The sequence below is a fragment of the Pseudochaenichthys georgianus genome, chromosome 16 (assembly GCF_902827115.2).
Source record: "Pseudochaenichthys georgianus chromosome 16, fPseGeo1.2, whole genome shotgun sequence".
Lineage (NCBI taxonomy): Eukaryota > Metazoa > Chordata > Actinopteri > Perciformes > Channichthyidae > Pseudochaenichthys > Pseudochaenichthys georgianus.
The window spans coordinates 31,846,412-31,868,973 of NC_047518.2; the positions used below are offsets into that span (position 1 = coordinate 31,846,412).

The 22,562-nt window shown below is 39.4% G+C and overlaps 2 protein-coding genes across 4 annotated transcripts; one reads left to right on the forward strand and one right to left on the reverse strand.

Moving 5' to 3' along the window:
- Positions 1 to 4,122: 4,122 nt before the first annotated feature.
- Positions 4,123 to 13,638, reverse strand: rab5ab (RAB5A, member RAS oncogene family, b). Of its 2 annotated transcripts, none has more exons than XM_034102054.2 (6): positions 13,471 to 13,638; positions 11,249 to 11,474; positions 10,081 to 10,232; positions 7,499 to 7,621; positions 7,174 to 7,267; positions 4,123 to 5,817 (listed from the first exon to the last, which is right to left on the reverse strand). In XM_034102054.2, the coding sequence occupies exons 2-6, from the start codon at positions 11,412 to 11,414 to the stop codon at positions 5,702 to 5,704; spliced, it is 651 nt and encodes a 216-aa protein (XP_033957945.1). In that variant the 5' UTR covers positions 11,415 to 11,474; positions 13,471 to 13,638; the 3' UTR covers positions 4,123 to 5,701. The 2 variants fall into 2 exon arrangements, with proteins under 2 accessions (XP_033957945.1, XP_033957946.1); XM_034102055.2 differs by having other exon boundaries at positions 13,467 to 13,638.
- A 379-nt stretch (positions 13,639 to 14,017) lies between these two features.
- Positions 14,018 to 20,851, forward strand: efhb (EF-hand domain family, member B). 2 transcript variants are annotated; one of them, XM_034102050.2, is made up of 13 exons: positions 14,018 to 14,248; positions 14,391 to 14,450; positions 14,658 to 14,801; positions 15,152 to 15,326; positions 16,291 to 16,401; positions 16,532 to 16,646; positions 16,778 to 16,858; positions 16,953 to 17,020; positions 17,153 to 17,307; positions 18,125 to 18,332; positions 18,996 to 19,220; positions 19,818 to 19,999; positions 20,348 to 20,851. In XM_034102050.2, exons 1-13 carry the CDS (start codon positions 14,180 to 14,182, stop codon positions 20,492 to 20,494), a joined length of 1,740 nt encoding a protein of 579 aa, XP_033957941.1. In that variant the 5' UTR covers positions 14,018 to 14,179; the 3' UTR covers positions 20,495 to 20,851. The 2 variants fall into 2 exon arrangements, with proteins under 2 accessions (XP_033957941.1, XP_033957943.1); XM_034102052.2 differs by lacking the exons at positions 14,018 to 14,248; positions 14,391 to 14,450 and adding an exon at positions 14,462 to 14,572.
- Positions 20,852 to 22,562: the final 1,711 nt, after the last annotated feature.

Here is a 22,562-nt window from a genome sequence, read left to right on the forward strand (position 1 = left end):
CTGAGTATTTATTTATCCTGTCGCAACCAAAGAAAGAGTCCAGTTAGAGTTATAAAACCTTTTTATATGTCAGAATGTTTCACACTTTGCATGTGAACACTTTCTTACACTTTGTTCAAAGGCTTAAGACCAAAATGTCAAACTAACCATTAAATATTTTGTTGCCACTTTATTCCTTGCTTTGGCAGGCTGCACGAAGTCACATGCTGCCAAGTTAAAAACTAGATTTTTGCCAGGAAAATTGTTCAAAGGCCGGCTAACAGCTGAATCTCGTCTAAAAGGTATGACATCTTCAAAAACCAAAGATGGACTCTACCAATATAGCTTTATATTCATAGTTATTGGCTAGTTCAGAGTCTGAGGAGTGAATATGTCCAACAAAATGGCAATGTTCGATCAGCTTCAACATTCAACAAACCAATAAGGTTATTTCTGTTTTTCCATGGCCTGTCTCCTCCTGTTGCTGATTGGCTGGAATAGTGTTGTGTCCAAGCCCCATTGATTGTTTCTAGGGCTGTATTAACACCCGATTTTTTTTAGCACACCCAAAGAACGGACAGCTAACGACATTGGGTGAACTTTTTAGAAGTGTGTTGGATTACACTCACTGACCTGAATGGGGTCTTTCAAATTGAGAGGGTTTATGCTGAACGACTTCATGACAGTTTAGTCATGGTGGGAGAAGCCTTTTCTTTGAAAGAATGTTGAGAAAATACATTTCCAGGGTTTGAGTGGTTGCACAGAGCTGGTCCGCCTTGACAGTGGGAAAGATCAGGGGTTAGATTCCCTACTGGAAAGATTGTAATCGGAAACTGTAGTCTATTAATAATAATAATAATAATAATAATAATAATAATGCATTACATTTTTTATTAGAGCGCTTTTACAGGTGCTCAAAGCGATAACATTTCTATTCATTTTATGTTTTAACTTCTCATCAAAGAGTTGTGATGTAACTCTTGGGAAAAAGTAAGATGGGCCGCCCTTCCAACAAAGCAGCATGAGACATGGTGACTCATTGGGTCCAACATTTGTTTTATGCTTCTCTGGTGACACAAGGCTCCACTGTGAAGGAGGCTAAATACCATCCAACTTGTGTAAAAGTTACGTAGTTTTTCTCTGTGGTTGTGAAGATGATTAAAGGGCACATTGTGGGAAAGAGTAACACATTACTTAAGCAATGTATACAAAAGCTTGTAAATGCCATGAATCACATCTATTCATCACGTTTATGATCTCTCTCTCTCTCAGAGACATTGATGGGTTTCAGAATGTCTGTTTTTTTTAGAATGGGCAGTGTGTACTTTTCAGAAAGTGTCCCTGTTCCTTAAAATAATCCACAAACTCAACATAAACTAATTTCAGGGATTAACGTCTTCTGACAGCCTGTAGGCTATGTTGTGTGGATTTTCCAAAAAGAGATCTTCCTGTTGATTTTTTAAAGATACTTTTTCAATGCTGTGGGTGAGCACCATATGCCCAATTAAATTCTCCATTTTATTTGTCTGTCGGCAAACATCTCCATGAGTGATGAGTCTGATAATGTTTTTTTAATGTTTGTGAACTGACCCTTCAATACACCGCAGTGTGTCTGTTCATGAGAGACATTATATTCAGCAGAAGTCTCCATGTTTGCAGTCAACCAAAGTAGCTTCTAAGTATGCTAACGGACAGAAGAAACACACGACCACATCGCTCAGAGTTTGGCCTGGAGTACTGCCGTTTATTGTAACTGCACATGCTCATTAGCATCACCACGTTTCAGGCACATTCTGATGATGTCATACACATGAACTCAAACATGACTTTGTTATTATACAAATATGCTCAACAAGGGACATGATCAAGGTTACCACGAGAAGAGGGTCACCATGAGTTTAATCGGTTATTGATCCCTGTGCCAAGTTCTCTTTCTATCTGCTGACTGTTGCCAACCGTGGTGTGTGGGCAGTGCTGGACGGAGAGGCTGATAATGAGGTTGTGAGGACGGTAATTGAAAGGAGCAGGAGGTCTTTCCTGCAGAGTTTTGAGTCTGTTCCAAACATGTGATCAGCCTGGTCGAGAGTTCAGAGGACTCATCTAGTGAGGCCTACTTTGAGGCTGTGGAGTGTGTGAAATGTCAGCAGGGAACCAAGACCAAGACCTGAGAGAGGAGGCAGATGGTGGAAATACACGAGAAACATTGGACCTGGACTGATAACAGGGCTTAAAGAAATGTGGTTAGAAGTAGTATTTCTGCAAAATAAATGCTTTTTATTATCGATTAATTGACAAACACTTGGACTCTACACTTAAACTTGTCCGGCAGTGGCTCACTCAGTAGGGGCTTGGACTGGGAGCGGTAGGGTTGCCGGTTCAAGTCCCCGACCAGACCTAAAATATGGAGTGTTGTGCTGCTACTTGGAGAGGTCCCAGTTCACCTCCTGCCCTGCCGTGGTGCCCTTGAGCAAGGCACCCCCTTCCCCCCTCACTCCCATTGCTCCCCGGGCGCTGTACAATAGCTACCCACTGCTCCTAGTACTAGACTCCTGGTACTAAGATGGGTTAAAAGAGAACACATTTCGCTTTGTGCTGTGTGCTCTGCATGTGTGACCATTAAAGAGGGGTTTCATCCCTCCCAATTCTTCTTCTTCTTCTTCTTCTTCTAAAGATCTGTTAACAACCATGGTGAGAGCTGTTACTCAATCGGTAAAGAGTAAGGCTGTAGAGTTTTAAGTAGTGGGTCTTTCCCAGACATGTCGGGTCTAAAAAAAAACACAACCGATTGCATAATGGGAGTTGGAGGATCTAGTATGTTTTCAAAAAAGGGGATTATTACAGTCTATTGATTATACACTATCAATAGGAGTAAATGTACCTCCAGTGCAAGAAGAACTGCCGCTCTTTTGCAGGACTGGGCAGGGAGTCCATGATGTAGATTTGTCGCGATTCCACTTTCGCGGCGACAAGGAACCAGTGTCCATGTCTGCACACTGGAAGGAAAATCCAAATGTTCTCCCCAAATCGCACCTATGCACTCAAACAAAATGTTTGTTAATAAGAGCATAAAAAGAACATTCAGGTCTGCATTTTCTTATAACCGTAAAATTATTTAATTTACATTTTTATATTCCCAGACGGTGTGCTTATACTTGTTCCAAAAGTTGACTATGGCACACTGAATAACATTCAGTTGCTTGCTGGATTTGTGTGCCAGGACTCCGAGATAGGCATGTATTATCTACATGTGATACAAAAATAAATCCTCATATACAATTTATTGCTATTTATTGTAACTTGGCTCTTGCTATCAGTCAAAGTATAACAGATACCAGCAAGCTCTATAATCTCATGCTGAAGACCACAAGTAATGGGGACAAATGTTGAATATTTTGAAATTAACCATTCAGTTACATTGCTTTACAATGAAAATGTTATATAAATGTTATTTGATTGCCATATTAAAACTAAGACACATTTTCTACTTGCATTATCATTGAGCCATGCTCCTGGTTGGAGAGACTTGAGATCATCTTCGTGCGGAGTGATTCCTCCAGCACTAAAGCCAGCAGAAGGGGAAAATATCTCTGTAGATTCAGTGGTCACAGGAAAGGAAGCAACGCGTCCACCTTTGGGGGGACACGTTGCTTCTTTTTCGTCTCTCTTTTTCACCCGGGTGCAAATAGACACTCCGTTAAAGGAAACAGTTTATCATTTAGATATTTACCAAATACCATGTGAAATTCTAAATCTGGTATCAATATCTGCAGCATCTTTACGTCCATGTTAGCATGATAGCTCCGTACTATGGGAGACCGGGCCTTCTGCTCGGCTGCTCCCAGCCTGTGGAATTCTCTCCCCGACCAAATGAGAGCACCACAGACCGTGGAGGCTTTTAAAAAAGGCCTCAAAACCCATCTCTTCAAAAGAGCCTTTGCCTAGACATTTTTATCACCCTTTTTATTTTTTTGTATTGCTTTTTTTTATTAATTCTACCGTGTTGTGTAATGTTTATTTATACTGTTCATGCTCACTACTTGTAGCACTTCGGGATTTGCATTCAAATATGAAGTGCTTTATAAATGGAACTCATTATTATTATGTAATACCACTGACATATATGGCAAAAAGGCATACAAGAGACCTGTTTATTGAATTTATTAAGTTGTATTCAGACACTCAAAACTGATCAGCCCATCACTAGTAATGCTGTTTTACATCATTAAAATTCATTAAGCTGTAAGAGAGACCACCAGGTTAATTATGCTACCTGCTTATAGCTGTAGGTTAGCAAGTCCAATACAGTCCATCATATAAAATCGAGGGGCAGTCATTAATTAAAACATGATCAACAATGTGCAATGCAAATGGAAGTTCCTTTCAAACATGACCATGAACCATTTCTGATAAAAGTAACAATACACCGGAGGGGGATTTTGTTAATAGCACTACATATACCTAAAAAGACCCCCACTGCTTAACATTTGACCATTTTTTGATATGGTCTAGGATGAAAATATAATAAAGAAAATAAACAAGCAGACCAATATTGAACTGTACAATTGTTCGGAATCTCTAGATCGTTTCCTTGTGAGCTCTGCAAGCTGTGCTAAAGGAGGAAGAAAACAACATTGCATCCTATAACAAAGTTATATATAAGTATATTCTTTTCACATACTTGTGACAATGGGTAGTAGTCCAATTTTATGTTTGTGTGCTGTCTGAACTCTACTTTAAAAACACCCCCTAAGATTGAGATCACCCCGTTTGATGCAGGTTTACTACTCACCTGGACAGAGACGGAGCAGAAAGAGATTATAACATATAACTAGTTGTATGTTCAAGTCTTTGCAACCATGGAAGTTCAACAGTCATCAAATTTCCTGTTGATTTTTCAATGTGAAAATCTAGCCTCTGTGATAGATGTGATGAACCCACAACATGAAAACATTTGTTAAATAGCAAGCCAAAAAAACATCCCGTCAAACCGGCCTCATGTTGGCATTAGGTGTTGGTTCCTGATGTTACTGAACTTTCCAAAGCTCTAGGTTTTCGACAACCCGACGACTTTTGTTATGATAACAACGACACAAACCCATATTGTTATACACATGGTTGTGCATAATAGGAAGCCAAATGTGGATCATCGCAGTTTTGGATAAATACTTTTATGTGTTTGTCCTCTTATGTAACCTTGATTTGAACAACAGTCCTTTCCTGGCACTGTCTCAATGCATTGATGCCTCATAACAGACAGAGAAGCCAGGCGTCTCGAGTTGGGAACAATTTGGTTTTCTTCTGATTGTGAGCATATAGGCAACATCATTCGCATCCAGTCAACCCTGTGAAATGACAAACGAGGCTACAGCTTCTCATCAGCAAATCACACTTCCACACAATCAGACGTTCAAAGGTTTCCCTCTCGCTCATCCTTCTAAATTGGGGTAAGTCTTCCAAATGAATAAAAGATACAAATGTGTTTAGGCGTTGTAGTGATACATGCATCCATTATACTGATATACACTTCTTAAAAAAAGTTTAAGAAAAAAAAAAAGAACATCAAGAAAAAAAAGAAAGGTATTAGAAATGCAGCTATACAGAGTCTTTTAGCTATTCCAGGGGAGTGAGATTGACAGTCAGGTCTGACGCCAGGAAGCCGAGGAGCCCGATGTCCAGTTAGGAGGGGGGGGGTATGTGGGAAGGATGAGCAGGAAGAGCCAGGTTAGTTACTGCAGCAGGAGCGGCTGGTGGGCTGAGCCGTCTCCGTCAGGTCCACTCCTCGGTTCCGCCCGCCGCTGGCGCCGGCCGCCTGAGGCTCGTTCTTGGGTAGCTTTTTCGCTGTAAGGACATAGCAACAACGTCAGTAATGACATCACCAAAGATGATCAGAAAACTACCTGTGATGACCGCAAAATTGTTTCTCAAAAGTAGCTTCACACTTAATCCTGTTGGTTGGTTAGTTAACTACAATAACATGCGTTTCACATTTTGGGTCATTACACATTCACATTGGGATGGTTCAAATTGATATTTAGTATGTTTCTGGGATGCCCAAATAAGATTGGCACCCTACTGAGTGCGGCTTTGAATACATACTTTTAATAACAGTCTGCAGTGTTCATTAAAGTTTTTCATTTGTTCAGACTGTTAGAAACCCTCACACAACTGTGACAATTCCATAATCTGAATGATGTCATAATCATGAGATGTTAATGAAGTTTAAGGCAACAAATGGCATCTTAAAATACAAAAATACAAACAATTCTGTTTTTTTTGGGGCTGAAACCATATATAAATAATTGAGCTGTAAATATGTGATAATGAATTATGGGCTTTTTTCTTTTTAGAAACAAACAAAATAAAAGGAACATCTTGATAAAGATGATTTTAAGGCACTGGCTTTTTAGATTACGCGATGCCACCAAACTCAATGTAGAAACAAACATAACTGTGATTTGTCCCCGTCTAAAATAAGAGTTAGGTGTCGTCAATTAAGAACAGACTGTGCTTTAGAAGAAGGCTAAGCAGGCAACATAAGAGGAAACACCTGTGTGCATGGATTGTGAAGGGCACTACTGCAACACTGTTTCTCAGCTCAAACTACTTTAACGACACTGTGAGCTGACAGGTCTCATTTTGCGGGAAATCTTTGTGGTTTCTTGTTGCTGAAAAAAACAGTGTTCTTCATATGCAAATTCTGCATTGGAGTTTAGGGGCTCAAGCACAGGGTACTTAAGACAAACTAAAGGGCCAGTTAAGCCTGCATCTGTTGTTCAAATGAGATGGCTCCACCTCATCCTTTATTTCAACAACAACAACAACAACCAGGAGGTTTTCAAAAAGATTGGTAGACCAGTTCATCTAAGTTAACATTATTAGAAATTACATTCAACACGCCAGAGTAAATATTTAACAATCATGAGCTTAATTGTAAATATGATACAGCCAGATACCTTCTATTTATCTTTGAACCTGTGAAATGGAGGCTAATAAATAAAGACTCCATGGAATTTTAACCTAGCCTCCAATATGCATAACTTGCTTTTTCATTGGTCCATTTCATGTGACAGTGATCCCTGAGGCACTAACAGTACGGCAAGTAATACAGAGTTCTGCTTAATATATATATATATATATATACAAATATATCTTATAATACCTGGTAAAAAATGTTTAGGATATGAAAACACTTACCGATGGCCATGAATATCTCATTGACGTTCATAGAGGTCTTTGCTGATGTTTCCATGAAAAGCAAGCTGTTATCATCTGCGTATGACTGTGCGTCCTATAAAGGGAAACCAACATTAAAAAGTCATTCATTAAGATAACCTTACAGTCTTTATGGTCGAAAAACTAAATGTGGAAGAAGCATGGTAGACAGGATTGGGCCGTCTTTCAAAATGTTTCATAAATAGGAATCTATCTGAATATTTTATGTTTCCCTCAACAGAAATATCTGTAAAGAAGTTATTGTTTCTGCATAAATTGTTAGTATAAATATTTAAAGAACACCAACCTGGAAGTCCAGTGCTCTCTTGTTTGCGAGATCAGCCTTGTTCCCAGCCAGAGCTATTACAATGTTTGGACTGGCTTGTCTCTGCAGCTCTTTAACCCAGTTCTTCGCCCGTACAAATGACTCCTGGCAAGCAAAACAGGGTTGTGGGGGGGGGGCACTCAGTTAGTGAAAATAACAATAAGACCCATGTGATGGAAGGAAGCGGACGGGAGGCTTCCCATTAATTCTGGCTGTGCTTCTGCTAATCTTTTGATCAATTGCTCAAGCTTTGGATGGAATATGAAATAAAAGAAAATGTCCTCTGGTAAAATAAAAGCAGAATTGTACACAACATGGGAAGAAGGATTATATACAGCTATGCAGAAGTTATGCAGAGCACAAAAGAAAATTAATTCAATGTACATTCCTGTATTCTGAGACCTGAAATTAAATGAGTCTTTGTTCAAAGTTTTGACTTTGATCACATACGGTAACCATTATTTCTGCAACTTGACAAGAAGTGTCAGAAGGTAATTAATACATTTCTGTGCTTTTGTTCTTTCATAAAAGTGAAGTTGAACAAAGTTGCTGCTGACTTTGTCACAGAGATACAATCATAGCTGACAGTAATGTTGACATTTAACTCTCAACTCTCATGCATGTACCATTTACAAATAGAATGTCAACTTCAGATGCAATCACCATTTCTGAAACTAACAACAACTTAAAATGGACAATATATATATATGGGTCAGGGTTTCCGTTAGCCGGTAATTACCGGTTTTTAGCTGGTAACATTTATAAAAAAACAGTAAATTCAAAACCTGACGGTCAAAATGTCTGGTAATAATTAGGGAGGCTCCGATAGATTGGCCGCCGGTCATTATCGGCCGATATTCACTCTTAATAGTTTGATCTGTGCTCTCTATAAAGGCCGATCAGGAGAGCTGGATCTGATCGATATGGACATAAACGCGAGTGAAGTATAACCGGACGCGAGAGAGAGATCAGATCAGCTGCTGAGTCAGACCGAGACACGCAGCTCTGTATAATCACCTGAAGCCCCGCCCTCTGTTTAGCGGGCTGCAGGAGCTGCATGAGAAACTGACGGGCTGTCAGGAGAGAGAGGGAGGGAGAGGGGAAAATAGAGGCTCCGTTTCTCCTGTGTTATTATTCAAAGTTGATGTAAACTTCTGAATAATGTACGTTATCTACTACAAGTAGTTTGTTTGAATGTAATAATTATGTTGTTTGTTGTTTGTGGAATCATTTATTGAAAAATGAATCTGAATGTTTCGATCTGTTACGATTATAAACTGAAGCAATATAAAAATGAGCCCTGTGAACTGAGTTTTAAACTGAAGCATATCTGCTCATAGTCCGGTAATTACCTGCCAACGGAAACTCTGCTACAAAACTCTTATTATTATTATTATTGAAATATGACCGGTAAGTTTCAAATTTGTCCGGTAAAATAAATTCTGCCCGGACATTTGACCGGCGAGAAAAAATCCTAGCGGAAACCCTGATATGGGTATATATGTATATATATATATATATATGTTGGAGAGTTGTCATGTGTAACCTTTTTTAGAGTGCAGTAACTGTTCTACTTACTATGTCTATATACATTGTCTTCATTACACTATGTTGTTGGGTGTGAACTCAACTTAATTAGTCAATTTACCAAAATAAAAATGTTTGGGCTTGACTGCTATTAAGAAAATGTAGGATGAGACCATCTCTATCTTTTCATCAGTCACAGCAATGTTGGTCCAGCTCTAGTTATGGCGCGTTTCCACTGCAGCGGGTAGCTCGCTTTAAGCGTGCCGAGCCGTGCGGGGCCCGTTTTTGGTTGCGTTTCCACTTGGCCTAGTTTTGGCCCGGGGCTACTTTTTCACCTTTTTTCTGGCCCGACTAAATCGTGGTTCTAGGGCCAGGAACAACCAGGCTGAGTATGCTAAACTAGAGAGAGGATCGCTGGCAAGGGGGCTACAACTACAACAAGATGAACATATTTGACCGTGATTTAATTATAATACACGTTTCAAAATGATGCCGAAGTAACAACATACTGATACCGGTTAGTAAAAACTATGAATTAATGCTTTGACAAGTCTGCAGACAGACGGCAGGCGAAAAACCCTTTTAAAATGCGTGTTTTCTAAATGTAGCTTGGCTAAGCTAACGTTGTATATGCTCCGACCGTCCACACTCACAGCAACGGCCTATACAGACATAAATAAAGCAGCGACTGTATTCGCCATGACACAGGCAGTCTGTGGTTTGTACTTGTTTAACTTTGTCTAGTTTCTGAACAGATATGAAGAGCTGTGAGCTCTGAGTGCTAAGAGCTAACGGCTGTGTTGTTTTTTGGGGCGCTCATTGAAGATGACGTCACGGCTCCGCCTACACTGCGATACTATAGTTACTGCCCCAGTTCCTAAACTGTAATGGAAACGCGGCATTAAAGTGAGCCGGGCATAATAAGGCCTAACCAAACCGAGCGAGGCCGAGCGAGGGCTGCAGTGGAAACGCGCCATTAGTGAAAGCATCACTGGTAAAAAACAACCACATGACAGATAACAAGGCACTTGACTCACCTCATTTGTGATATCATACACCACAATGGCTGCCTGGGCACCTCTGTAGTACATAGGAGCCAGACTGTGGTAGCGCTCCTGACCAGCTGTGTCCCAGATTTCAAACTTGACTGTTGTGTCGTCCAAACATACCGTCTGAGTCAGGAAGGCAGCTGCAGGGGCACAAAGCAGAGGAACCAATGACAAATGGTAATGTAGCTACTGAGCTATACAAAAGTTAAAATGTAAAACCAATGCTGGACGCACACAGGCAGATTATATGGTTGACTAAATCCATATTTGGAAAACCGGGCACTCGTGATTTCAAACATGTTTTATACTGATAAAACAAAATCTGGATGTGAGCTGGAGCATAAAGTATGGTGGGATTCAATCGAAACACATTTTTAAATTTGTATTTACTCTGGGATGACTAATTGACAGCAAAACAGCCTGCACACTTTCATAACATGTATATATGCCGGTGTGGGAATCGTACCAATGGAACCACACCTGGAATTTGTTTTAACCTTTCAATATCCAGTAAGCAGCATGTTTGCCAAAAGGCAATAAGTGTGCGATTCTGAAGACAATAACTGGCTGCTTTAATCTGACGTAGATTCCTGGAAATACCAGGAACTAGATATGGAGATTGAAGAATTCAAATATTCCTGTTGGCCATTTTCACAGTTACAATATAATATCCCCTTTTATCTTTTGAATGCTGCTTTGGTCTTTATGTAATGTCATGACATTTTTCACCATTCCTGTCAGTTATATTTCCTATATGCCAACACCACAAATGCACATTTTGTAATCTATTTATTGATATGTTTATATACCCTTTTAAAGATTATATAGATTATCATTTCTCATTTCACTGTGTCTTGTGTGTGATCTCTGAATACAATTTTTCACAGGTAAAATCCAAAACATGACCATACGCTCTCCCTGCGGAGATTCGCAACATCCCCACACTGGACGTCTTCAAAAGGGCCCTCAAGTCCCATCTTTTCATCAAGGCTTTCGGCCCTTAAATCAATCTGTTGTTTTGTCTGTCTGACCTTTGTTTTGTTTTGTTTTGTGTGTGCTCGCCCCAATTCCTGTAAAGCGACCTTGGGTCCCTTGAAAGGCGCTATAGAAATCTCAGTTATTATTATTATTATTATTATTATATCAAGGTACATACCTCCGATTGTGCTCTCTTGGAATTCATGAAACTGTCCCTTGACAAAACGAAGCACGAGACTCGACTTCCCCACGGCCGACTCCCCTAAAAGCACAAGTTTGAACTGGCAGATCTTGTTGCCTGCATTTGGCCCATTGGGTCGCGTAGCTCCGCCTCTACTTGCCATGTCAGACTGCCCTGTCTCTTCCTCGGGACGCTAACACACTGAGAAAAGTGTAGAAAATACCTACGCAGGAAAGAGGAAAAAAACAAACAAAGTGTCAATGGAATATGTTTGGTTCAAATTAAAATGTACAAGTTTTTTTTTTTAAATAAGCAACATTTTAATGTCTTCAACTATGAATCAGAATGACATTAAGCACACTGATGATGTGTGTGCAAAGGGGATCAAACCAGCAATCTCTAACAAGTAAGCTATCCAGCCCAAGTTGCCCCTTTGAGCCTTAAATCATCAGATTAGTAGTTTCTCTTTGGGTTAATGAGCCTTAAACAGAGGCTTTAGCAAGGAAGCATAAAAACGGTACAAACAAAACCTATATTAACAACTCGGTTTTATGTTACAAAAAACATTTCCATTTGGCTTGATGGAGAAATTCTGCTGCTTAACTTTCTATATTTCTTACAAAGTAGAACAATCTTGTCCAGGTGTGCAGCTCATTAATGACCTATATAAATTCCCAAATCGTAAAGTGAGAAACCCCCAAAAAGTTTCTCAATAAAAAACGACTAATGCGGCATACCTGGTTTATGCTGTGATCGTTATTTTTTTATATACCGGTGAACCTTTAAGTCAGAGCCCTTTTCAAATTCAAAATAGATTATACCATACTTTAAGTAGCATTTAATGACAACAAATGTAGTGTTATTATTGTTGGTGTACATGATTTAAGAAAATGTAGAATAAAAAGATAACCATCTTTTGGAAACTACGAACAATTATGTATGGGGTAGAATTGGAAACATGTCAATGTCATATGTTTACACTGGGGTTTTAATAGAACCTCTTAGAATTAGCAGACCAAACCCGAAAACCTACATGTAACAGATGATACAATGATTGACCATAGGTGACCAAATGTACTGTACATACAGTCAACAAGAGTTTCACATTACCAGGCACTGTTTTCCATTTCCAAACAATAGTTGGTTGCTTGCCATAACTAGCTGAGCAAATAAGTGTAACAGGTAGGACAAAAACATACTAGGGTTGGCTAATGAGAGTCACATTTCAGCCTGACAGAAACCCCTCCAAGTTGCCAAAGTTTCTCACCTGTACCAAGTGAATAACAAGTTGACCGACTGGTGTTACTGAAACAACAAACCACTAACAACTCCTGCTTGTAGCTTTAAGCAATATGAGGCAGACTGTCACGAAGGAGATTAGAATCACACGGGTATGAGCACATAATATGGGAAAACGTTGCAGGGTTAGGAAACAGTTTTAAATCTTCCGGTCTGTACTTATAAGGTGTATAACAACATCAACCATGTTAACCAGGCAACAACAGATTCTCTCTGTAACTTATTCATTTCCCTTTACAACCAACCAAGTAAACACAGAGCATCAGTCCAAAAATAATAACTGTCAACTCGTTGAAATCGCATTACGACACGCAGTTAACCACAAATAACCTGTTATGTTGTTGTTTACTGGCTCGCATTAGCAATTAACGACTGCTACCCGTAGCAGCATAACTACCTAACGTTAGCAAGTTAAACATGTCAAAACCAATCAATTCCTATAAGAAAGTATACATTTGCCAATGTAACGCTTGTTTCAATCTGGGCAGTATCGTTATCACCAAGATCAAAGATACTTGATTTGACATCCCACTCAACATAACATTGGAGAATGGCAAAACACAGATGATGCAGTTTTGGGTGTGTACAGCTAGTGACAGCTAGCTAGCCTTAGCTGCATGACGTTAAACAAGTGAACTCCCTCGTCAATCAGTGAACAAAATAGAGCCGCTTATGTTAGTTATATTATATCACACGTATATAATCTTAACATGACGACTGATTCCGATTGAGTAGCCGTAAAACGTTAAATTACTATGCTAACTAGCTTGGCCCTTCCAGTGTTTGCTAGCTAACGTTAGCTAGCCAGATAATAGACATGGGCTGGCTAACACAGTGAACGTTGTTTAGCAGTGGCCGGGAGGAGCCCTCCGGATAGCCATTAGCTAGCTGGCTAACGCTAATATTAGCTACTCACCTACCAAAACAGGAAGCTATTTATTGTGAATGGTGTCTTCAGGACAATCTTCGTGGCACTTTAGTGTCTGTTCACAGTGTTTCGATGACCCAGACAGCTACCGTATCGTTAGATTTCATAAGGCTCCGCGATGTCCCTCTCCCACTTCTTTCAACTTCCCTTTTCGCATTGTACGAAGGATGATGACAGATCGTATGACTGGAATTGACAATCCGCCTACGTAATGCTACGACGGACCAATAATATGTTAGAATTGTTTCCCAATTTACTGGTAGGCCTATGTGCTTTTCCAAAGAAGTACAACAGAGAAAATAAAAGACGATGAAGACTTGCAGAGGAGTTATTTGCTGAGAGAAACATCAACTCCTACGTAAAAATAGCATCTGTCCAGAAATACCAAAACGCTTTTTCCTCATATTCGTGATTAATCGAGTATCAATTGACATCAAGTCATACAAATGTCTTATTATTGAACATGTTTGTATTTACGCAAAAGTTATTTTAAACTAACGTTACCCTTTATCAGTGTTTTTAATTGAATTGTGTTGCTTAGTAACGCCAAAACAGGTGCACTAGTCCTCAGTGCCTGAATGCAGAATGTGGGGTAACGTTAACTTGCTTAACTAGTAAGTTGAATCAAGTGTGGTTCTAGGTCGAGAAGGAAAAATACTACTATTGAATTGGTTGCTGCTGTATGTAAATTCAAGTGAAACATGACTGACGGAAATACCTCTCAGCAACCGAAATATAACGTCACAGACACATGTCCAAACATACCGACGGTAAGTCGATTTTAAGATGCTAGCTAATTTTGCGTTAGCTTACTCCTGTGATAAATGTAAACGTGCGCAGTAGCTAACTTAAACTTTGCTTTGGTTGTTCCTGTACGCTGTACTACTATATATTTGTTCCTTTTGAAACCAGGCCGGGAAATGTATACCTGAAGGAGACAGGGCTAAATCCTGCATGCAAGAAGCGACAAGGGTACGTTTTATTTTTAGGTTTGCATTTGTGTGTTTAGCATTTTCCCTGTGGTGGTATAAGCATGGACTGTATGGGGTGCAACGTTTGCGTTTTGGCACAATTGAAGATATGAAAATAGTAAGGTAAGGTGGCAAACAGATTTTTTATATTTTGAATTTACATCTGCACTTTGTCTAATATGCCAATGTCAACATTTTTCCTTTCCAGCCCCCTACCCCACCAGTGGTAAGGAAGTTCCGCAGCAGCACCCACCCAGAACCAGGAGCTGTCAGAGTGCACCAAGGAAAGGCAAATGATCCAGATGTTGCCAGTACCCTTGTTCATGACATCAGCACCAAAACTTCCCTCACTGTAAGTACCACAAACAAGCAAACTCATTTTGTATTGGGTAAAAGTGGCAAAAATAAGGGTTTTTATCATAGACTGTATATAAAGGTTTTTACTTTTCACCCAACATTTGGTGGGCTGTTTAGGTCAATAGCCCTCAAAACTAACAATGTGTTATTACTTAATGCCTCATTCAAAGTCTGTAAAATACAAAAAAAAGTAGCTTATGGATCAAGTTAGGAAAAGAAGATCACTGTCAGTTTTACTGTTCAGTATTTATTTTGGCACAAGCTGACTTTACATAAAATTCTTAGCATACAAACACAACCAAAACACAGATCTAACCTTCTTTTTTTTCTACCTGATTCCAACAGGTCAGTAGTCTGCTTAATCCTCCTCAAAAGACCATGTTCCAGCAGAAATTACAAGAGCTCAGTGAAGCAGCGTACACCTCCAGTAAAGCCCCAGTAGGCAGGTCACATGATCAGCATGTTGGACTTCCCCGCTGGACTACAGACAAAACTACATATGGTGTGAAAACAAATAGAGGTATGTGAATCAACCGGACTATATTTTAATTGTCTGTTAACTGCAAAAGTCAACCTTGTTCTTGCGTCTCTATTTCTATTAAATGACCAGATTTAATTAGTTTTATGAATAATTATAGTTAGAGTGGGAAGGATGAGTCTTCTTTTTTTTTTGTCTCATCATCATCATCATCATCATCATCATCATCATCATCATCTTTATTTAAAGAGACTCTTGGTCCATTATTACAATACATACGACACTCAAATATAAATAAAAAAAGGCAGTTATACCAATGTTTCCACAGAGGTGACTGGTATCGTACAGCACTGAAACACGGATTTGACAGCAGCATAATGACAGAGTTATGAGAAACATTCAATCGACAGATGAATTTGTACATCAGATTTCTCAAAAGAGCATGGAACGTGTTGACTCGTGCATTACAGAACATTTCACTTGCACTGCACCACCTTGGTTTTCTAAGCGGTATACGCAAACAGTCATTATATGCAACCTGGAGCATCCGGAGGCTCGCCTTCTTATACTTGACCCACAAGGGGGCAGTATAGAGAGGAGTGCAATAAGCTCTAAAGAGGTTCACCTTAACCTTATCTGAACACCAAGAGAATTTTCTAGCCAACATGTTGGCTAGTATATATAAGACACGCCGCTGTCTATACATGTCATCATCATCAGCCATTTCATCTGTGATGATGTCTCCCAGATACTTAGTGTTACAGCAAACAGACAGCACCTGTCCTGATAGATAGAATGTTGGAAAACAAAGGTTCTTATCCCCTTTTGCTCTGCAGATCATTACAGCGCTCTTCTTAGCATTGTATTTAACATCAAATTTGACTCCGTAATCAGAACAAACATTTAGCAACTGTTGAAAACCAGCACTGCTAGGAGAAACAATTGCCAAATCATCGGCATACATAAGATGGTTTACAATCACGATCTGACATCACTTTGTTCCCAGGGTTGGATGTGCATGAGATTATTAACCCTTCGAAGACAGCAGAGGAGTTGGAAAGGGAAGCTCAGGAGGGACATGAGTCTTACATTCGTAGCCACAACGCCTATTTTGTTGGTAAGACGAAAGGAAAAACAATAAATAGGTGCATAAGGCCTTTATTGTCACTACCTAAATTAAAACTATTTTTGCATTTTGTTGCTGATTTTGAAATGTGATGTCACAATAAAATTACAATTCTCTCCAGGTGAGAGGATTGATAGAAAGTATGACATGGGTCACTACAGTAAAGACAGCACGTTTGGGATCCTCAAACCTGATTTCAATGGCATAACTCGCCACTGGCAGGGGGAGACTAAGAAGTAAGTACTGAAATAAGTGGGCACAGGTGTTTTGTGGATGATTTCCATGATACTAGCTATTGATTCGTTACATACCTAACTTAAAGAAAATTAATTGTACCTGACCTTGCATTTATGATATTGTGCCATAGGTTTTACAATCCAGAAACTGTGTGGAAGAGATCTGGAAACAGGGAAACGATGCTGCCACAAACTGGCAAAACTAAGAATTTGTAAGTCTCTGTCTCACTACTATTGACCAATGTTTTGACTATCCTTTACTAACTAATGTTGAACTTTATCCTCGCTGTAAAACTATATTTTCAGGAGAGGAATTACCTTAAATATTCCACCAGATCACACCTTTGGAAAACTCTTGCAGCCTGATGAATTTGGTAGAGTCTATGAATCTTTCCCGGGTTATATATTTGAAAACCAGCAGATGTAATGTTTCCTGAAGAACAATTCATAAACTGGAGCTTTTGTGTTAAAGTCAACAAATAACATTTTGTCTGCTTCATGCACAGATGTTGGAGCTCTGCTCTACTCCACAGAGCCAGATGAATACATTAAAGACCGAGACGGACTGCGCAGCATGGTCGGCGCATTGCAACACGACCTGAAGAAAGTCAATATCCAAAACTTCTCCTCCCTGCTGCAAGCGTTCAGACATTATGACAAGGTATGATTTCATACTTCTGACCATTCAACTTATCACATTTAGAGCAACTTAAAAAAATACAGTGACACTGTTAAAGGTGTACAAATTCGACAAAGCATCATTTCTCAAACAGAGTCTTTTAATATCAAAGAGTTATCAATTTAATTACGAAAATCACAGGTGTTATAATTAATTAAAATGTTTCACTTAGGCCTTTCGGCAAGAGCCTTCTTTCCACCTTTCTTAAGCTCTGTTCTGTTCTTTGATTTTAGCGCCTGGCCGACGCGCTCACATATCACCCAGAGATATGTTTGTTTTTGGTACATTTATTTCCATGTTATCGTTTCCATTTCAACACTGGTCGTTCTCTTCTTTAAAACACACACATGAAGGTATCTTACCAGACGAGGTTGAAACAGTGTTCGTCATTTAAATAAACAAATCTTCTCTTCTCTGCAATGCAATGCAGCGGTCAAAAAACCGTGTGGCTTCACAACCAAACTAGAACCCAGAGTATAATCAGCAGGACTCTTTTAACCAGCTGAGGCAATCGTAGCACCAATCAGCCGCTCCGCCCAGCCGTGGCTGCGGATCTCGATCACCTGACACCAATCAATTATACTCCATTACATACATGAAATGATTAAATAATCAAAATAATAAATCAACGTTTTGGCTCCTACACCTCAGTTTTGTCTCTGGTTTGAGTTAAGGCCAGGGATATGACCCTGTTGTTTGGACGTGTGATAAAGTAACAATGCTACTACCTATCTTATCTTGGTCTCACTCTTGTCAAACATCCTGTCGTTGTAGCCTTTTCGTTCATGTACTTCTCCAGGCAGGCAAGGGAATGATTGACAAAGAGGACCTGCAGGCTGTGTGCCATCAGTTCCAGCTACATGTGAGCAGACAGGTTCTGGATGCCCTCATGGACTACTGCGACACAGACAAGGACGGACTAATCAACTTCCTGGAGTTTTCCAACTTCCTCAACTGGAAGGACAAGATGCCCATCAACCGTCGAGAGCAATGCATTATCACAAATGGTCAGTAAAATGCACTGTAACGTATAGATGTATTTACTAAGATGCTATCCAGTCAAGGTAGCCTCCAACATATCCTTTCCTAGAACCGCTCTGCTTCACCTGAACATTTTACTGCAATCATTTCCCATGCACAGTTCTAAGGCACTGAATTAAAAAAGCAGTTAGGATATTTCAGACTACAAAAACTATAACGTGAGAATGTGGAAGTAAAATACTTATAAACCTAAGTTTTCAAGTCATAGAAGTAAAAGTGAACCAATTAGGCTATCAGTATTTTGAATAAGGATGCGAGGTGCAATGATTAGGACTGCCACCTCTCAGAATGAGGGTTTCAGATTCAAAACGGCTAGCTGGCTTGGGCCCTTCTGTGTGTTCTCCTTGTATTGGCGTGGGTTTCCTCTGGGTTCTCCAGATTCCTCCCACAATTTAAAGACATGCAGCTCAGGTTAATTGTTGATTCTAAATTTTCCGTAGGTGTAAATATGAGTGTGTATGTTATCTGTCTCACCCCTCCTTCGCCCAATGTCTGCTGGGATTGGCTCCAGCCCCCATGCAACCCTGAATAGGATAAGCGGTTACAGTTAATGGATTAATGGATGATGCAGAGGTTACATGTGGAGGCTCATTTTCTAAATCGTTTCCTATTTAATTTGTCTCCCGCAGAGTGTCAGACCAGCACCCTTCCAGCTGACATGGAGAGGAAGCCTTTGTCAGAGTCGGAACAGCTTCCTGCCTCACGGGCCCTCGTTAAGCCTGAGGACCTGGAGCCCTTTAAGCCAGGCTGCTCACTGAAGACCCTCAGGACCCTCAGGAGACCCAAGGCCGCCCCAGACCACTTCATGACCTCCTCCAACCTCATCGGGTCTGTCAGGGATCCATGCACATCAAGTAAGTCAGAAATAGAGATGTGTGGTGAACGATAGCTAGAGGAGTATACGCATTATCACACAGTGCTACATGTGGGATGTGGACTGAAGAACATAAAAGACAAAATGGCTGTAGTAACGAACAGTATACTACTAACAGTATTTGAGTCTATTGATACCCAGCATGTGAGAATTGTGGATAACAACAAAACATATTCGAGACCAAAATGTGCTCAGTATAGATGAGGTGAAACAACCAAGAACTGCAATAAGCAGATTCTCTCCCTTACATGCAGATATTTTCAACAAGCATGACCCAATTGAATTTGCATGTGTGTAGGACATAAATATTGTAAGTTAACTTATTAAATGTATTCTTGTATATGTAAAGTCTCACCACATTATATCGTCGTACTGTCCAATAACAGTCATACTCCTATTAACTTGAAATTGCTTAAGTGTTTTCTGGTTCACTCATGCATTCATTTTCTTGCTAAAAATACTTGTTTGATGACATTTGTATTAATATGCAGCGGTTTTACAAGCGCAAAAAATTACTTATTCATATTTTCCCATATCCTCATAAACCATGCTCATCATGTGGTCTCTCTTTACAAAGACAGCCGCACCTATGGGGTCCCGTCTGTGCGAGCCGACCTTCCAGCGCCACGCATAAAGAGATTGAGTGACACCAACAACTACGGTGATTCATCCACAGCTGGAGATCTTCTGCATCCATCAGTCCATGCCCTTCAGGGTGTTCACGAGAAACACTTCTTCTTACCTCGCACCAAGAAGGAGGTAGGCACTATACTGTACTTAAAAATAAACTGTGAGTAAAGCGTGTGATGGGCTCCAAGGAAAAGCCCCAATGCAATCCATGTCGTGGCAAATTGCCTTTTCTAGGCCTACAAAAACAAAAAACAAAATAAATAATTATAGTGTTATTTATATGTGATTGTGGTCCAATGGTTTATACTAAGATTGGTCATTATTAATCTGCAGTGTGGCAGTGTAGTTATATAATCGAAAATTACAATGAAAAACAAAAATACATAAATCTTTCAGGTATAACTTGTACTGTATATATCATTTCTTTAGTCAAATAAAAGGTTTTTAATGGCAATTCTGTCATCCCCCTCGTCACAGATTGCAGAGATCTTCAGGAATGTGGGTGTTGATGTGTCCGAGGAGACGTTCGAGGAAGCCTGGAAGCTGGCGTCCATGAAGCATCAAGACGGGGAGGTTTGTGTTGAGGTTTTCCGTAACACACTCAAGGAAATAAAAGCAATATAATACTCTAGTTTACCAGCAGTCTTTCCTCCTCGCTAACATGTGTTTGATGCAGTTTAACATACAGCTTTCAGTCAATAATGCATCATTGAGCATATTCTACACCCATAAATAAACGTATACCTCTCAGGAATATGGGTGGGTTTTAATCTTAAGTACAAACCATTCTAATAACAATAAGGTTCATATTTTCAACCCCAAAACATTACACTGTAATGATGATTAAAGTTAAAGTCCACTCCTTGTTTTGAAATCACAGATTGTGTTGAAGTCTTTACTTGTTTGATTGAAACTGTCTTTGTTTCGGCCTGAATTGTAGTAGCGATTTCCTGTCAAATACATTAAAAAGAATCAAACACATGACACTGTATGGCATAAAACTGTTCTTATAATGTAAACACACCAATGCTTAAGAAAAAATCTAATGAAAAATATTTAGCCTTGAAGTGTTTTTAATTTATTTCTGATTTGAATTGCTTTAATCTTGCTTCATAACAAGTCAACAAGGCATTTTTATGGCTGTCCAAGAATTCACAAGTCATTTCACAAAGTATTTAATAACATTACAAATTCAGAGATAAACATGTCAGCAAACAAAAGAAATGTTTTCCTATTACATGTCTGTTTATTGAGAATCAGTGTCTCAATTAAAGTGAAGAATAGAATTTCATGCAAAGAAACGTCTCATTTGTCATGTCAACATTTCATCTTTTCTTAGTTGGAAGTAAAAAAAAAGCATTCTTTTGTTGGTATACCTAAGCTGCTGTGACACGGTGGTAATCTTTAATTCATTGCTCTGGACTTAACAATAGATACTGAGTAAATAATGAGAGGTAGGTTATCATTTTTTTCTATCAGAGTATTAGTTTCAATTTTCAGGCTTGTAATTATATTAATCAGCCATAAAATGTGAGTCTGATAGAGATAGCACAATGAATTGATGGCGTCTTGGAGCTGAGACACGTGCAGACATTCAAACAGACACACACACACACACTTTCAAAGAGATACAAGGAATTGTTTGCAATCTGTTTCGCTAACCAGATTAATGAATCAGGTTGGCAGGCAGCCTCGACTGATACACATGTCTGAAGATTACAAAACAGTCAAATAACTAATAAAAAAACCATTAGCTTTTTGTATATTCATCACTTGTTTTTGTTTTCTCGTTAATTCCCATTAAACTGAGTGATGCACAGGCGAGGTAAATTGTTTAATGTGCTCTCCCCATATCCATGAGCATATTGACATGTGTTAAGCTAACCGCACTCATTTAATCTCATTATGACTCTGGGAGATGCTCCACTGGAACCAAAAAACCCCCACGCAAACTTCCACAGACCACATATTACTATGCAGGAGAATTAGAATAATCCTTTGCGTATTTCATTATGCATGAATTAACAGCCGCTAATGACAGAATCGTCTGTTTGTCAGATATGTTGTCAACATAAATAATATTGCAGCAAGCTTTAACAAAATGGGATGACACGCAGCATTCACAAACCTGTCAGACGTGATGGTTTTGACAATTGACATATTTCTGGCAATGGCCGTGGGCCCAGACACGGGCTGCCTTTGAGTTGGACATTTTCTGGGAGAATTTGTCACTCCTGCTTGCAGCGATGCAGTACAACGATTTAACTTGGTGTATGTTTTGATCTCTTGTTGATCCTTAAAGGAGTTGCTGGAACAGTCAACAGGCTCGCCAAAAAACATGAACCAGGACATACGCCTCCTCCTGTTTTCTATGCAAATGCTATCATTTAGTTAACCGGTGCTTATTAACACAACGTATCACAACACTAATGTATTACATTTTAATTAAGTTTACATAACATGTACCATATGTTCTCTGTAACATACACTAGCAGCTAACATAATACCCATGACTTTCTGAAAGTCAATAACCTTCAAAGCATTTCACGGCCCTTTTTATTTTATTTTTTGCTGTACAGCGTTGTAAACATTTCAGTTTTTTTCCAGGTTGACGAAATCCTATACGGTAGCTTTGCATGTTGTGTGTGGTACCGCATGCTACTTGATTTGAAATATTATATAATGCAAAGTG